General features: G+C 46.6%; 1 protein-coding gene and 1 pseudogene across 1 annotated transcript; one reads left to right on the top strand and one right to left on the bottom strand.

Annotated features, from left to right (window-relative positions):
* Positions 1-2,946: 2,946 nt before the first annotated feature.
* Positions 2,947-3,677, bottom strand: LOC148802638 (OVARIAN TUMOR DOMAIN-containing deubiquitinating enzyme 3 pseudogene; annotated as a pseudogene).
* Positions 3,678-15,048: 11,371 nt separating this feature from the next.
* On the top strand, positions 15,049-16,918 carry PUT4 (Amino acid permease family protein). The gene has a single exon (XM_010278023.3). The coding sequence runs from the start codon at positions 15,099-15,101 to the stop codon at positions 16,593-16,595; it is 1,497 nt and encodes a 498-aa protein (XP_010276325.2). The 5' UTR covers positions 15,049-15,098; the 3' UTR covers positions 16,596-16,918.
* The last annotated feature ends 9 nt before the right edge of the window (positions 16,919-16,927 follow it).

Genomic DNA, 16,927 nt, shown 5'->3' with positions numbered 1-16,927 from the left:
CAATTTAATATATGAGAAATTGAATCAGATTTGGTCCAATTTAAAGGCACTTACTCTTTTTTTTTCATTTTTTTTTTTTTTTTTCTAATTTTAAGATTGAACAAAAATAACTCAAAATGGCCAATAAACTTTAAGACTTTTATCTATTCTCATTAACTAACCATTTACCATCTCTCTTCTTTCTTAGTAACTCCTTTAATTATCTCTTGTCATTAATTTTGCCATTAACTCTCTCAAATTCATGCCATTAATTCTCTCTCCTCCCCATTACTCCATTAAATTGCCTAAAATTCCTTAATTTTACATTTATCTATATCCCTTTCAATTTAACTATAATTTTATGCACATTATATATTTATATTAAATTATAATTATTAATAAAAATAATTATATTGAAATGTCCAGATAATCAATGATGTATTATTAGGCTAAATAATCTACATCTATTTAAAATATAATTATATTTTTTTAAGCTAATAAACTAAGTAATTTTCATTTTAGAATAAATATTACTTCACTCAACAAATAAAACTAGTGTTTTATAAATCGAAGTAGAGGTTGAATTGTTTTTTACTTTAAGTCGATCATGGGTCAACGATTCAATTGTTCAGGTTGAATAAGTCAAACCATGACACACCATCCATTTGTATATGTATAATATGATATAATATAATTACATTGTGTGTGTATTATTTTATATCTAATTGTACTTTTTTATTTAGTTTTAAATAGTGGTATGGAATCAGAGATTCCAATTGTTTGATCAGACGAAATTGGAATTAGGAATGACAATGGGGCGGGGCGGGGACAGGGAGCCTCTCCCCATCCCCATCCCCGCTAACGGGGACAAGGTTATCCCCATCCCATCCCCACAGGGATCCCCATTCCCATGATTTTTTATAATGTTAACCATTTTGTCTTTTATTTTATTTAAAAAAATAAAAATAAAATAATTAAAATTTAATCCTATTAAAAAATATTCAAACATATTCAACCATATTTCTAGAAATATTAATACATAGATGTATGTGTACATATATACATATATAACATATGCATACATATATATTAGTGGAGATCCCATGGGGCGGGGATCGGGGTCCCCGCGAGGCGGGGAGTGTTCTCCCCGTCCCCACTAACAGGGATGAAAATTTCCCCATCCCCATCACCGTGGGGGAAAATCATCCCCACCAAACAACTAAGCATAAGGTTAAGTCCTCTAGAAGTTTTCAATACATTGTATATTGTAACCTGTGATCCAATGACTAGGTCCAAAGGGTCAATGGTTCAACCACTTAGGTCAAACGAGTTTTAACCAATTTAATGATTTTTACAAAACAATAGGTTTTATTTAGAAATCCACAATTAGAAATAGGACTCAATGATGGTTTGAAGGGTTCAACTATTCGAGTTAGCGATGAGTTGAAAACGTTGAATATGTTCCATTTGAAAATGATAAAAATTAATTGACCATATCAAAAGTAATTTATTAAATTACTTAAATAAAATAAAATAATAATTAATTAATACTATTGGTATTTCTAATTAATATAATAAAAACAATAAATTAATAAAAAGTAATAAGATACATTAAAAACTAGTATCCATTTAAAATTAATATAAAACTAATGCAGCATTATCTAAGAATTGTTAGTTTTATAGTTAATTCTTTACCAACTAACTTACTTAGATAGAGATTCAATTTAGCATTAAGATACAAAAAATAATACAATTTTTTGTAAAGCATAAGAAATTTGCCACTCTCACTAAAACACAACTTGAATTGTAATTGAATAGCCAATTGATTTGAGAGGTGGCGGCTTAGTTGGCATGTTAGCTGGTTCACTCTAGCATAGATAGAGATTCAATTCCCACAATCACAGACTTTGTAAAGGGAGGTTATTAGTGGTGCTTATCACCAAATAACCAAAAAACAAGAAATTGAGATGGAAAAAAGTAGACATAATAGAAAAAAATAATAATAATGCTTGAATTGGACTTAAATGAGCAACGTTTAATTGGAAATATAGTTTCCTCAAATTTTCTTAATAAAACCCATACATCACACGTATCCTAACTATTAAATTATTTAAAGTAAGAATGCATGATAGTTTATATAAAGAAAAACCATAAAAAAATACAAATATCTTTTTCAACTATTTTTATTATATATATGTGTGTGTTTTTATAAAAATAAATAATTTTAAAATTTATAACTATTTTCATATGATCTATTCTTTTGAATCAAATAGAGGGTGATTTGAATTCAATCCAAAATTTAATAGGATCCTTTTAACCATTATGATCTGAAAATTCGACATGGGATATCAAAATTCGACAAAATAGAATTGGATTTCGGATCGTGATCCGATCCATTTGCATCCCTAAATGTATTAATGTACGGATGTAATTTGCAATCGGATAAAATACAAAAAAAAAATATTGGGTAAAATACAAAAACCTCCCCTGAAGTTTCTAATAATCATAAAACTTCTCTTATAGTTTTATTCTAACAAAAACCTCCCCTAAACTTTTAAAAAATTGACAAAACCCTCCCTTTCGTCATTGACCCAACGGAAAAATGTTTAGCTTATGCATAAAACTTTTTCAAATACCCGTTTTACCCTTTTTGTAAAATGGGTACTGAAATAACTACTGGTGAAGAACGGATTACACCGATCAATAGGTCAACTCGCCTATTCAGTCCAAGGAGGCCCTTGAGTTGGAGATCTCTTGCTCGGCAGCCCAGAACCAGACATTGATGGCTGAGAAGAAACTTTGAAGATGAGATGATAGCCGTTGAGATCAAGTAGTGCCTTAATCTGGGTTTCGTCTCTTCTCAACTCCACCAACAAGCGGAGCGGCTTAAGAACCAAAAAATTTGGAGAGAGAATGAACGAATGAGCGCTGAGGGTGCTGCCTTCAAAGCTAAGATGGAAGAGAATGTCAGAGGTGAGGAGAGACGGAGAGAAGTTGTGGAGATGAAGTTGACACGACAGCAGATAGAAGATCATAATGGTTCCTACCAGGCTACCACTGTACTACCTTCCTTGGTTTTCCCTTTGATGTCTTGCTGAACTCAGCTCCATACTCTGCTATAGGAATAAAACTAGTGCCCCATCCTCCCACCCTATGCTCATGCTCTGGTATGTAAACAATGTTTGGCTGCTGGCACAACTTTGATAACACCAATAATTGAGACTCTCCTCCCCAGAAATCAGATTTTTCAATGCATTGGCAGTATCGTTTCAGAGATTCATCTATAGTAGTTGCAATCAATGCCTCTTCATACTGACTCCATTCTTTATCATCATAACATATGACCTCTTTCACAGCCACCCGCAATTAATCTACATCATCTCTCTTTTCCCGAGGAGTAAGAGTAATGCCCTTGTTGATAGCCATTCCTTTCACCAGTGCTGGAAAGAAACAACAACTATCCCCAATAACTTTCTGAATAGAGAAATGTTCCACCTTCTTCAATGCTGGTGAAATTCCACCTAGAGACGATCCTATTCTAACGAAGAACCGGTGACCACCACCACCGAGAAGCGACGACAGATATCTAGGACATATCATACTAGAAATTGGAGTAACTGGCGAAGAGGCGAGCTCGAATTTAGCAACTCTCTGTTTCATTTGCTGTAGAGAACCTCATTCGAAGGCTTGCCTGCCATAATGGTTAAAACACTGAAGGAACTGAAGAAAGTGATTGTTGATGTTGTTAGGGAGAGGGAGCAGATTGAACGTGCCAGGATTGATGGAGACCGTGAGATTGTTTCATTGAAGAATTCTGTAGAGGTCCTCCTCGCTATAGAATTTGGAACTCACATAAATCCATCATTAATCCAACCATAGAAGGCAAAAAGACTGGTATCAATATCTTCCGTATTCAACCAAATTAAATAAGTAGAATTGTATGATAAGGATTGGTTCCCCAATTAGATTAGAGCAAGCTTGGTCCCATCAAAGCAAAGAGTTGACGGGAAGGGAACATTTTTGTAAAGTTAAAAGCAACGAGACCATGAACTGAAAGAGACAAGGATTAATGACGGGGAGGGGGATTCGATTACCTGCAGTTTGGGGGTGAAAGCATCGGGAACGCCGAACAAGATGAACTTTTTACCAGCAGCGAGGGAGTGAATGGAGGAGATCTTTTGGAGGTCGCCGTTCTTGTCGAAATAACCAAGAGTGCCATTTGGAATCACGTCACCGACTGAGATGGGAGCCATTGCCGATTGCTCTACTTTTTATTCCTAACCTTCCTGATGCGGCACGATCTGGGCATTCCTATCTGACTGTGGACTGGCTCCTTGCTGGCAACGGACGGCACCTAAGAAGATGGAAAACAAGGATTCCCGTAGGTTTACCCGGTGGGAATACTCCGATGCTTAAGTTAGAACGCAGGGGAAAGAGAAAAGAAGAGTGCGAAAGCTAAGAGTGTAGGTCGCACTTTATCACTGTGCTCGAGAGATTAGCTCGTGAGCAAAGATGTATTCAGTTAGAGTATGAGAGTGCGAAAGTATTCAAAAGTCTGAAGATCCTTTTCCCTTCTGCCTCAAGGGCTTTTATAGGGGCATTCTTGTCAGATCGGGCATAACCGCCACTGGGCCCCTGCCACAGCCGTTACCTGCCAGGGCTGCTCAGGTGGCCGTTGCGATGTACCCCTTGCTCGGATGGGTGACACGTATCCAAAGGGCAGGCACGCCTCCGTCTGCTAAGAGACGTGGGCGCAGACTGTTGAAAGGACAGGGACTGCGCCGTCAGTCAAGGGACGTGGCGCAGTTTAATCGGTATGGTTTGTCAGATAGAAGCTTCCCGAGAAACGCTCGCGCTGCTCACTTGCGAGCTATTTTGTAGCGAGCTTAGGAATACTTGAGGGTTGCCCTTCTAATGATTTATCTGCTTAGGGGCTTGAGCGAGCTGATTTCCCTAGCTTGCGAGCTAAGGTAGCCTCGGAATATCCCCTTCGGGGTAGCTCGGGGAACCCGGAGCTCGTGTTGTAGCGAGCTCCTTCTTCAGCGAGCTATGATACAACGAGCTGCTTTATAGGCTCGTTACTTAGCCATTATCAGGCTATGATGCTGAGATGTTGCTCGTGCTGAGTTAGGTCCACGTATCATCATTTTGTAGGTTGAGCCAAATCATCCTCCATCAATTGCCCCCACTCCTTGGGCTGAGAGCGTTGCCTTAGCGCAAGGAGTTCACGAAGTATGATGGACTGATTTGACCAAAATTCAAACTTGATAGATTACTCACATTAAATGCGTTTGCGGGAATCAAGAGATTTTCTAACTTTTCGAATTCCAAAAACGTGTTGTAGTGGATCTTAACTTCGGATGTCGTGCAGCTGTCATTACCTCAATCATGGGAGACGTACAGCCAATCACTTTTCGGTTTTAAGAAGGCGTGCGGTTAGTACACCTGCGAACCGTCGGATCTGCCTTAATCTGTGCCGTTGAATCAGTGGCGTGGAGGTTATAAATAGAAGGGCCCTCTAGGTCTCATTTTCCCTCACGCCATCTTGCTGTCTTCGGATTCTGAGGTCGCGCATCTGTCAAGTCTACTCGAGTTCTTCAGTTCACTTCGTCCCGTCCATTTCGGTGAGTCTCGATTATTATCATTCATGTTTGGGTACCCGTACTACACTCGTCATCGGGGCGGTGACTGGGATAATGATGCTCCCTCGAGCTCAGGGGGAGCTTGGGAACAGGCCCCGGGGGCCCGGGAGACCTACGGTGACGGAGCCTCCACTTCCTGGGGAAGGGAGCCGGAGACTTTCGGCCCTTCCTCCATGATAAAGGGGAGACTTAGGTCTCTAATTAGCTATTTCCACCTTCCCTGGGATCTCATCTACTGTCTTCCCACTAGTAACTTTCCATGGGAGCATGGTCCCAATGAGATTGTCACCTACTAGGAGTAGCTCAAGGCTGGCCTGCGTCTCCCCCTACACCCCTTGATAGTGGAGGTGCTAAACCACTTTAACGTCATCATCGATCAATTTCATCCCAACGCAATTCGGAACATGGTTGGGACTATATCCTTGTGTTGTGAATACTGTCTTCCCTTGAACCTCGACATTTTTTCTGCTATCCTTTGTATAAAGAATGCCACTCCCGGGGCTCCATCGGAGAGGCGTCTCTACTACCTCTTCCCGCCGTGGCTATAAGCTCTTATACGAGCTTCCGAATAAAATTCCCGCCTGGAAGCGGGATTATTTTTTGGTTCGTAACCCTGAGGGGTGGCCCTTCCCTACTTCTTGGAGGGGCGCCGTTCATGACTCTGGGGTCGAGCTGGACCCGGACACTCAAAAAACGATGTTGTCCTGGGCATCAGTTGCTTCCTTTGTTCGGATTACTTGACCGAGGAGAAGCTCGTTCAGGCCGGCCTGAGCCCGGGTAGGTTGCCTCTTTAGGTCGCGTAGTACCTTGTCACAATGTTGTGTATATACATGTACTTCGTTCTCACCAAACTGACACTTTACGGTTTCTTCTTGGTAGCCATCATGTCAGGTGTTGATTCGCGCTGCCTTCTGTCAAGCAACCGGAGGCGCAAAGTAAAGAGGTCGCGCCCCGACCAGACTCCCCCTCCGGGGGTACTGAGTTTGGGTCTGCCAAGCCGGATTTCACCTCTCCGCCGCCCGAAGTCCTGCCGCCTCCATCCGAAGGGGGTGCCGGCGGGGCCAGCCTCGAGGAGGGCGAGCTCCCACAGCAAGAGGTAGCCCCTCTGGGTTCTTCTCAATCGTTTCCCTATCTACAGCTCCCAGTGGGGAACTGGGAGGGTGTAAACGACTTTGGTGTGGCTCGCAGGAGGAGCCGGAGAGCGATATGCAACGAGGAGGTCGCTAAGTGGGGGGTGATGGAGCCTGGGGATCTTGTCGTGCTCGCTGCTTCTCACTGTATGGTGGTAAGTGGTCTTTCTATCTTCCTTTGCCCTCCTTTCCTTTTTTTAATGTCTTTTGACTCCTGTCTCTTGTTGGCAGGTAAACACTGCCATACACGCCATGGCCCTCCAAACGCACGTCCACTCCTGCGACGCTCATAACCAGAAGGTCAACCTTTAGAAGCTTCAAGGCGAGCTCGACCGGACTCGGGGCGAGCTCCTTCACACTCGCAAGGGGAGCGAGTCCCAAGAGCTGCTCGTCTGAGACCAGGAGGCGCAAATTGCCAGGCTTTCTGAAGAGAATGCACGTTACAGGGAGGAGTCGTCAAGGATGGCAGCGGAGAGGGAGCTCCTTCGCCAATAGGTTCGGGATTTGGAGTCCACTCTGTTGGATCAAACTTAGAACTTTGACAACATGGTGGAGGCCGAGCGAGAGAAGGCAATCTGGGACTTCAAAGATTCCCAGGAATATCATGACCTCCAGGTAGAATATGGCTCGAGTTCGTACTGCTCTAGGTTTAAGCTCTGCCGGTGGTTGGTCCGAAAGAAATTCTCCGGGCTCAACCTCAACGGCATCACCATGAAAGGTCTGCCTCCCGAGACGGCGGACCAGGCGGAGGAGGAGGAGTCTGACTCTCCGGAGGACGAGGATGAGGAGGCGGATCCCTGAGGCTTCGATGGCATTTGTCTGGACTTCCGGTGGCTCCTGGGTGCCATAAACCCGGTCTTGAAAAGATCTTTTGTTGAGCGGTTGTGCCCTTTCACTCTATCAGACTTTCCCGAGCTGTTTAGCTCAGTTATTGCTTTGTCATTTGCTATTTTTCTTTCTTTTCTTTTTTTTCTTTTTTTTTTAAATGCTAATGAAATTTCTTCTTTTTTCTTCCAAGTATGATGTGCTCTTTATTTTTGCCAAGGCGATCTCAACACCTGAGCTATTAGAACTATATACCCGAAATAGGACCTCTTGATAGTCGTTATCCCGAACTGTCCCTTAATCATTTAAGGCATCTCTATGGTGCACGGCGAAGTGATTACCATGTGTCTTGAACCATACACTTGTCGGTTATTCCTTAGTTCGACCAACACATTGAGACAAGCTATGTTTCATGGGGTTTAAACCCGAGCTGTTTACGCCTCTGATATTTCATACTTTGCCTTCATCACTGAAGTGGCTAAGTCTTTTTTGATGCTGAGGTCTCAGTTAGCTCGGTGTTTTAGCCCGTAAGCTGGGGGAGTGACATAGTCTGCCCTTGAAGTTTGCCCATGCTATGGAGGCAACTGGGTCTTATTGCGCCAAGGTCACGTTAGCTCGGCATTTTGGCCCTTAGGCTCTGGGAGTGACTCGTGGTCTACTCAGTTGTTACATGTAATATTGTCTTAAGTTGACAATATTCCATGCCCGAGGTACTTGTTTCCCTTCGAGGGTCTCGAGCTCGTATGTTCCCAATTAGACCCGAGCTTGCCAACACCGGGCTTAGGTACCATAACTTTACGGAGGACCAGGTCACCGACGCGGAGGTTTCGCTTCTTAACCCTGGCATTAGAGTACCGAGCTACTCTTTGCTGGTAAGCTGCGGTCCTGATATACGCGAGGTCCCTTACTTCGTCGAGTAGATCGAGGTTGGTACGTAGCTCATCTTCATTTCTCTTGTCATTGTATGCTTCTAGTCGCAGCGTAGGTACTTCAATCTCTATCGGGATAACTGCTTCGGTACCGTAGGTGAGGTTGAAGGGAGTTTCTCCTGTGGCAGTTTTCTCCGTGGTTCGGCAAACCCATAGAACACTGGGTAGCTCGTCTGCCCACAATCCTTTAGCTCGGTCCAAACGCGCCTTCAGTCCGCAGAGGATGGCTTTGTTCGTGACCTCTGCTTGACCGTTTGCTTGAGGGTGTGCAACCAAAGTGAAATTCTGCCGTATCCCCATATCTTGGCACCAGCTCTAGAATTTGATGTCCTCGAACTGCTTGCCATTGTCATAAATTAGTACCCGTGGTAACCCGAAGCGGCACACAATGTTCTTCCAAAAGAAGTTTTGGACGTTCCGGGCTGTGATTGTTACAAGAGGTTCAGCTTCTACCCACTTGGTGAAGTAATCCACTGCTACTACTAAGAATTTCCTCTGGCCTGCCGCTGGCGGGAACGGTCCAAGTATGTTGATACTCCATTATGCAAAAGGCCACGGGCTGGTGAGATACTTGAGGTCGGCAACGGGCTGATGGTGGATATTGGCATGCTTCTGGCATTTGTCACATTTTTTGACGAGCTCGATGGCGTCTGCTTCCATTGTTGGCCAATAGTCCCCTGTTGTAGTGCTTTTTGGGCGAGGGCCCTGCCTCCCAAGTGTCCACTGCACAGACCCTCATGAGTGTCGCGGAGTACGAGCTCGGTTTCGGTAGGTCTAAAGCAGCGCAGGTAGGGTAGCGTATAGGATCTTCGGTACAGTCGTCTGTCTATTATGACGTATTTGGCCGCCTGACGCTCTACCCTTCTGGCGACATTGCGGTCCACGGGGAGGGTCCCGTGTAGCAAGAAGTTTGCAAGCGGGTCAATCCAGCTTGGTTCTGCTTGAACGATGGGAGCGACCTCCTCTACCCCCCTGAGAATGCTAGAACAAGGCAGGTCCTCTATGTGCACGGTCCTCATGGTGATGTCGCTAGTGCTGGATAACCGGGACAGAGCGTCGGCCTCAGCGTTCTCCAAGCTCGGGATTTGCCTGATGAAGTGTGACTGGAAGTTGAGCAGATCCTCTCTTACTTTGGCTAAGTAGGCAATCATGGTCGGTTTGCGAGCTTCGTAATCTCCTGTGACTTCGTTGACTATGAGCTGGGAATTGCTACAGATGACGATATGCTTGGCTTTTACTTCTCTGGCTAACGCCAGCCCAACTATCAACACTTCGTACTCCGCTTCCTTGTTGGATGCTACAAACTCGAAGCATAGTGCGTACTCCAGTTTTGTGCCACTTGGGCCGTGCAGAACTATTCCGACTCCGTTGCCCTACTGGTTCGAGGAGCCGTCTACGTGAAGGATCCAGGGCTCCTCATCCCAGTTCACACTTGGCCTAAGTAGGAGAGATGCCACACTGGCTACTACCTCACGGGGCTTGGGCTCAACTAGCCTGGGAGATCCGGGCTTGCTCGAACTGGGGGCCGCGGGCTCAACCGGCCTGGGGACTTCGGAGCTGAAAGTGCACTCCGCAATGAAATCTGTTAAGGCTTGGGCCTTAATAGCAGTTCGCGGCTTGTATTGGAGGTCGTACTCGCTGAGCTCAACGGCCCACTTCGTCAGTCGACCAGAGACCTCGGGCTTAAGTAAGACTTGCCTCAAAGGTTTGTCGGTGAGGACGATAACAGTATGAGTTTGGAAGTATGGGCGAAGCTTTCGAGCTACGATGACCAGTGCGTAGGCTAGCTTCTCTATCTCTGGGTATATCGTCTCTGCTCCCTGCAATACTTTACTAACGTAGTAGATGGGTCGTTGGACCCGGTCTACTTCCTTTATCAATACCGAGCTGACCATTTCGTCACTTGCCGAGAGGTACTACTCTAAAACATCGCCCTCTTCGGGCCAGGTTAAGATTGGCACACTAGCGAGGTATTTTTTGAGCTCGTCAAACGCGAGCTGCCAGTCTTGGGTCCACTCAAACCCTTTGCTTTTAATTGCCTTAAAGAAAGGCAGGCAGCGGTCTGCCGATTTGGACATAAAGCGGCTCAGGGCGGCTATGCGGCCATTCAACCTCTGAACCTCCTTCAATTTCCAGGGTGGTCTCACATCTAGGATGGCCTTAACTTTATCCGAGTTGGCTTCAATGTCGCGTTGGTTGACGATGTACCCTAGAAATTTACCCGAGGTAAAACCGAAGACACACTTGTTTGGATTTAACTTCATGTTGAATTGTCGCAGAATTTGAAAGACAGAACGTAAGTCTTGTATTAATTCATGTGAGAAATTGGGTTTTGACGACCATGTCGTCTACATAACACTCTATTTTTCTGCCAATTAATGGCTCAAATAGTTTATTTACAAGCCTTTGAAAGGTTGCCCCAGCATTTTTCAATCCGAAGGGCATAACCTTGTAACAATACAGACCAAACTCTGTTATGAAGGCAGTTTTTTCTTCGTCCGCCGGGTTCATCCTGATCTGGTTAGAGCCCGAATAGGCATCTAAGAAACTCAGCAACTCGTGCCCCAAGGTCGCGTCCACTAGGCGGTCAATTCTGGGGAGGGAGAAGCAGTCTTTTGGGCAGGCTTGGTTCAGGTCAGTGTAGTCGACGCACATGCGCCACCTACCGTTAGCCTTCTTTACCAGAACGGGGTTGGCTACCCAGCTCGGGTAATGAACTTCCCTTATGAAGTCGGTTGCGAGGAGCTTCGCGACCTCCTCGTCGACTGCTTTCCATCGCTCTAGGGCTAGGTTGCGTTTCTTCTGTCTAACGGGCCTAACTACAAGATCAGTATTGAGTTTGTAAGTTATGAGATTAGGGTCTATGCCGGGCACCTCTGCCGCGAACCATGCAAAAACATCTAAATTTTGAAGTAAGAAACTTACTAGTTCGGATCGCAAGGGCTCCTGGACTGAAACTCCGATATGATGTGTCCGAGATGGGTCTCCCGCTGAAGTTGGAATAGCAACTGTTTCTTCCGTAGTTGCAGCTCGTTCTTCACCTTGCTCCGTAGGTCGCTCCAGTTCGAGATTGTCAGCCACCTTCGTCTTTCCCTTGAGGGTGGCAACATAGCACTTGCGAGACTCAAACTGGTCGCCCCGTCCTACCCCCACTTCGAAGTCCATAGGGAACTTCATTGCCAAGTAATAAGTGGAAACCACCGCCCGTAGGGCATGGGTGATCGGTCAGCCTATTATGGCATTGTACGGGGAGGGGGTCGCGACCACTAAGAAGTCATGGTTGAGCCTTACTACGTTGGGCCATGCGCCGACTTCCACAAGTACTGTTATTTTCCCCAGGGGCCTGACTTCTTCTTCACTGATGCCTACTAAGGGAGTATTCGCGGGCTTCAAGTCACTTCCCTACAGCTGAAGCTGGTCGAACGCGGCTTTGAAGAGGATATCCGCCGAGCTGTCTGAGTCAACGAGGATGCACCTGACCTCGAAATCATTGATCCTTACTTTTATGACGAGTGCGTCATCGTGGGGGTAGTGAACCCCGTGCGCATCGTCCTCCGTGAAGAAGATCGGTTCCTCTGTCTTAGGCCGCTTAGGAGGATTCTGCTCTTCTCTGGAAGCTTCACGAACTGATGTCCGAGTTGTCGCCGAGGTACAACCCGCAACGATCGAGCCTCCAACTATCATGTGGATGGTGCCCCGAACTGGCCTCTCTTCCGGGGGTTGCCTCTACGACTGCTCTACCGGCCTGTTGCTGGACTCGGGAACATCCTTACCGTGCTCTCCTTGCTGACCTGCTTTATTATTATTATTATTATTTTGTACAAAATTCCTTAGATATCCGCGACGAATGAGTTCCTCTATCTCATCGCGGAGATTCTTACAGTTCTTGGTACTATGACCGTGGTCTCTGTGAAAGCTGCAATATAAATTTTTATTCCTTTCATTATGATTCCCCCTCAGGCGGGGTGGCCACTTCACGTACGGGGCATCCTTGATTGCCATCAGGATTTTGGCCCGCTTAGCATTCAGTGGGGTGTAGTCAGTTCGGCCTGCTACAGGGGCTTGGAATGGCTGACTCAGCTTTGCCCCCTGAGCTAAGTACTTCTTCCGGCTATCTCCTTGGCTGGAAGGTTCCCCTTCTCTTTTTCTCTTTTCGGGCGCGCTTTCGCCCTTCTGGTTGATCTCCTCTTCTGTGGCTATGAACCTGTTTGCGAGCTTGAGGAATTCAGTTATGGTCGCCGGATGATTGACAACCATGTGCTACTTGAATTCATTGTGCGTCACGCCCTTCTTGGCTGCTGCAAGGCGCACTGCGAGGTCTAGGCGCGGTATCTGCATGCATGCATCGTTGAACCGGTTGATATAGCCCCGGATGGACTCTCCCTCTCTCTGGACTATACTGAGAAGGCTTTCCTCAGTTCGCGGACACCGCTTGCTGGTGACGAAGTGGGACGTGAAGGCTTGTGCGAACTATGCCCAGCTTCTTATCGATCCGGGTGCATGGTTCCGATACCACGTGCGGGCCGCTCCTCTGAAAGTGGTGGAGAAAGCCACGCACATGCAAGACTCACTGGCCCTTTCCAGGTGCATTTGTGACTAGAAAGCATCTACATGATCATTCGGGTCGAACGACCTGTCATACTTATCAAGAGGGGGAAGTTTGAAGTCCTTGGGCATTGGAGCGGCCAGGAGCTCGGGAGACAGGGGGGATGGAACGGAAAGTAGAGGAGCTTTTACTTCACCCGAGCTTACCTCTTTCTTGCTTCTGAGTTCGGGCAGGTCGCAGGTGGCAGTTTGGCGCACTCGGCGGGGGCGTCTTTGCTTCTTGGCGGGCTCCGTGTTGGTGCTGCTCGCCTCCGTATTGTCAGGGATAGTTTGCACAGGAAACAACATGGCTGCAGACAGAGGGGTTCTGCTTAGGGTCTGCAGTCAGGATCTCGAACCGGTTCTCCAGAAATGGGGCTTCGAACTTCGATTGCTGGGGTGATGTAGACCTGGCGAGTCGGGGTCCTCCCAACCTGACTGCCCGTGGCGAGACTGGAGTGACTGGTCTTTCCTTTCTGCCGCGGGAGGAGGCTTGGCTTTTAGGGGGGTTTTGGGAAGCCTCTTCTTGGCGAGGAGAGCGTTAATCCTGGCGGCGAGACCTAGCTTGTCGCGAGGCCGAGTGCCGATGAGGGAACTGAGGCTGAGGTTGAGGCAGCTGAGGAAACTGTTGCTGATAGTGACACTGAGAGACGTGATGCAGCACCTGCTGCTGGTAGAGTTAGTGTTGCTGAAGCTGCTACATTTGGGCTTGCATGGCCTGCATGCACTGCATCAAATCGTCAAGTTGGTTCTGGCTGGTCGCCAGAGGGACAACAGTTGGTTCAACGAAGGTTGTGTCAACAGAGGGGGGAAGGGGAACACTCACAGGCGCCACTGCTTGTGGCACGTTCAGGCTAGGGACTCCGTCCACCGAGCGGGGAGTGGTGAATTGCCCAATGCAGACCACGGGAACCTGGAATTGTTCCCTAGCGATGTCCATCTCCATGCTACGCCCGACATTGCTTGAAGAAGCCATGGGTGCTAAATCTTAAAAAGGGAGTTGTAGAAGCTAAGGGGAGGCTTTTTGAAGCTTTCCCACAGACGGCGCCAAATGATGCGACACGATCCAGGCACTCCTAGCTGGCTGTGGATTGGCTCCTTGCTGGCAACGGACGACACCTGAGAAGATGGAAAAGAAGGAATCCCGGGGGTTTACCTGGTGGAAATACTCCGATGCTTAAGTCAGAACGCAGGGGAAAGTGAAAAGAAGAGTGCGAAAGCTAAGAGTGTAGGTCGCGCTTTATCACTGTGCTTGAGAGATTAGCTCGCAAGCAAAGATGTATTCAGTTAGAGTATGAGATGCAGAAGTATTCAAAAGTCTGAAGATCCTTTTCCCTTCTACCTCAAGGGCTTTTATAGGGGCGTTGTTGTCAGATCGGGCATAAGCGCCACTGGGCCCCTGCCACAGCCGTTACCTGCCAGGACTACGCAAGTGGTCGTTGCAACGTACCCCTTGCTCGGATGGGTGACACGTATCCAAAGGGCAGGCACTTCTCCGCCTGCTGAGAGACGTAGGCATAGGCTATTAAAAGAACACGGACTGAGCTGTCAATGCACAGTTTAATCGATACGGTCTATGAGAAGCTTCCTCAGAAAAGCTCGCGCTTTTCACTTGCGAACTATTTTGTAGCGAGCCTAGGAATAGTCGAGGGTTGCCCTTCCAATGACTTGTATGTAGTATAATTTTGACCTTTTGAATCTTTATATGTAATATAATTTTGAAATTTGCATTAATCTTGTCCGTACTTTTGGTAAATTATTAACGGAGGAATTCATGTTTCATACGTTACAATCATTGGGTACTATTAAGAGAGAAACATTGACGTGTACACTGTTGATAGTTGTTACGACTTTCGAGGGACTCCGAGTCGCTGTGAAGAAGTAAGATTCTTCTATCCTTGTGAAGTAGGACTCTGAACCGTCAGATTCTACTGTTATATAAATAAGATATCCGGACTGATTGATTGGGGTGTGTGTGCGCTGGTTATGTACTCAACTTCGCTTTTGATATGGCTGTTGAGGTGCAATCAAGAGGAGGCGGAGACGGAGACGGAGACGGAGGAGGAGGAGGAAAAGGAGGGATTGGGGTTGGAGAAGGAGAACTCACCACCATGGGAAATTCTCCTCTGAAAGCTTCATATGAGCCACTCCAGACAGACCAACTCCCCATCACCACTGCTACCACAGCCAGTCCGGAAGCAAAGAAACTGAAGCTCATCCCACTTATCTTTCTCATCTACTTCGAAGTCTCTGGGGGTCCGTTCGGAGAAGAGCCGGCCGTGCAGGCCGCCGGGCCACTTTTCGCTATTCTGGGGTTCATGATATTCCCTCTTATCTGGTCCATCCCGGAAGCTCTCATCACCGCCGAGCTCGCCACCACATTCCCTGGAAACGGCGGGTACGTCATATGGGCGAACCGTGCTTTCGGTCCCTTCTGGGGATCCCTCATGGGTTCGTGGAAGTTCCTCAGCGGCGTCATCAACAACGCTGCCTACCCTGTCCTTTGCGCCGATTACTTGAAGTTGGTCTTGCCAATCTTCTCTTCTGGTTTACCTCGCTACCTTGCTATTATCTTATCGACGGTGCTCTTATCTTTCCTTAATTATACTGGACTGACCATAGTCGGATACACCGCCGTTGTTCTTGGTTTAATCTCTCTCGCGCCCTTCCTCCTAATGGTCGTGATCTCGTTGCCCAGAATTCGTCCTCGCCGGTGGCTCAGTCTGGGCTCTGGAGGGTTAAAAAGTAAAGACTGGAATTTGTTCTTCAACACGCTGTTCTGGAACTTGAATTTCTGGGATAACGCAAGCACCTTAGCCGGAGAAGTCGATCGACCCCAGCAGACGTTCCCGAAAGCGCTCTTCTCGGCTGGCTTCCTCACTGTTTTGTGCTACTTGCTCCCTCTCTTATCCGCAACGGGTGCTCTCCCTTTAGAAAAATCCAGTTGGGCTGATGGGTTTTTGGCCGACGCCGCCGGAATGATCGCCGGAAAGTGGTTGAAGTTCTGGGTCGAAATTGGCGTTGTCCTATCTGCGATAGGACTCTTCGAAGCCCAATTGAGCAGCTCCTCTTTCCAGTTTCTGGGAATGGGCGACCTCGGTTTCTTGCCCCGATTCTGCGCAGCCCGATCAACCTGGTTCAATACGCCCTGGGTCGGTATCTTGGTCTCGAGCGCGATCACGCTTGGAGTATCGTTCATGGACTTCACCAATATAATAGCGTCGGCGAATTTCCTGTACAGTTTGGGGATGCTACTGGAGATAGCATCCTTTATCTGGCTGAGACGGAAGTATCCAACACTGAAGAGGCCGTATAAGGTTCCGGGAGGGATGCCGGTAGTGATTCTTATGTGTTTGGTACCAACTGGGTTTCTCCTCTTTGTAATGGCGATCTCGAAGAAGATTGTTTTTGTGCTGAGTGCTTCGCTGACTGCATTTGGCATTGCGTTATACTTCGTTATGAAGTTCATTAAAGCTAAGAGGTGGTTTGAGTTCAACAAGGCGTAAGATGAAGATGAGATTACAGTAGGTTGAATGGGTGTTGAGTCTTTTGATAATTATCTCGCTCTGGGTAATGTTGTAGATCAGTAGAAGTCTTTATTATTATTAGGATTAGTATTTGCATTATAATGGGCATTTGGTGAGGATTGAGAAGCATGAGAGGGTGATAAGGTTGCAACTGTACAGAATTTCAGATAAAGGAAACTGAAATTGGGTGATTGAGTGACTGGCTTGGGGGGATATGGGTAGGAAGAAATCTTCTGGTTTACTGGGAGTTGTAGGTGTTTCTTTTCTTGCAGTGTATATATATTATTTTCAGTTTTGAGCAATGACTTTTT

Source organism: Nelumbo nucifera, chromosome 2 (genome assembly GCF_055504915.1).
Source record: "Nelumbo nucifera cultivar China Antique chromosome 2, China Antique-T2T, whole genome shotgun sequence".
NCBI lineage: Eukaryota > Viridiplantae > Streptophyta > Magnoliopsida > Proteales > Nelumbonaceae > Nelumbo > Nelumbo nucifera.
This window is presented reverse-complemented; position numbering and strand designations above follow the sequence as displayed.

Excerpts from the sequence above, each read along its gene's own strand:
- PUT4 (XM_010278023.3), top strand. The coding sequence starts at position 15,099 with ATGGCTGTTGAGGTGCAATCAAGAGGAGGCGGAGACGGAGACGGAGAC.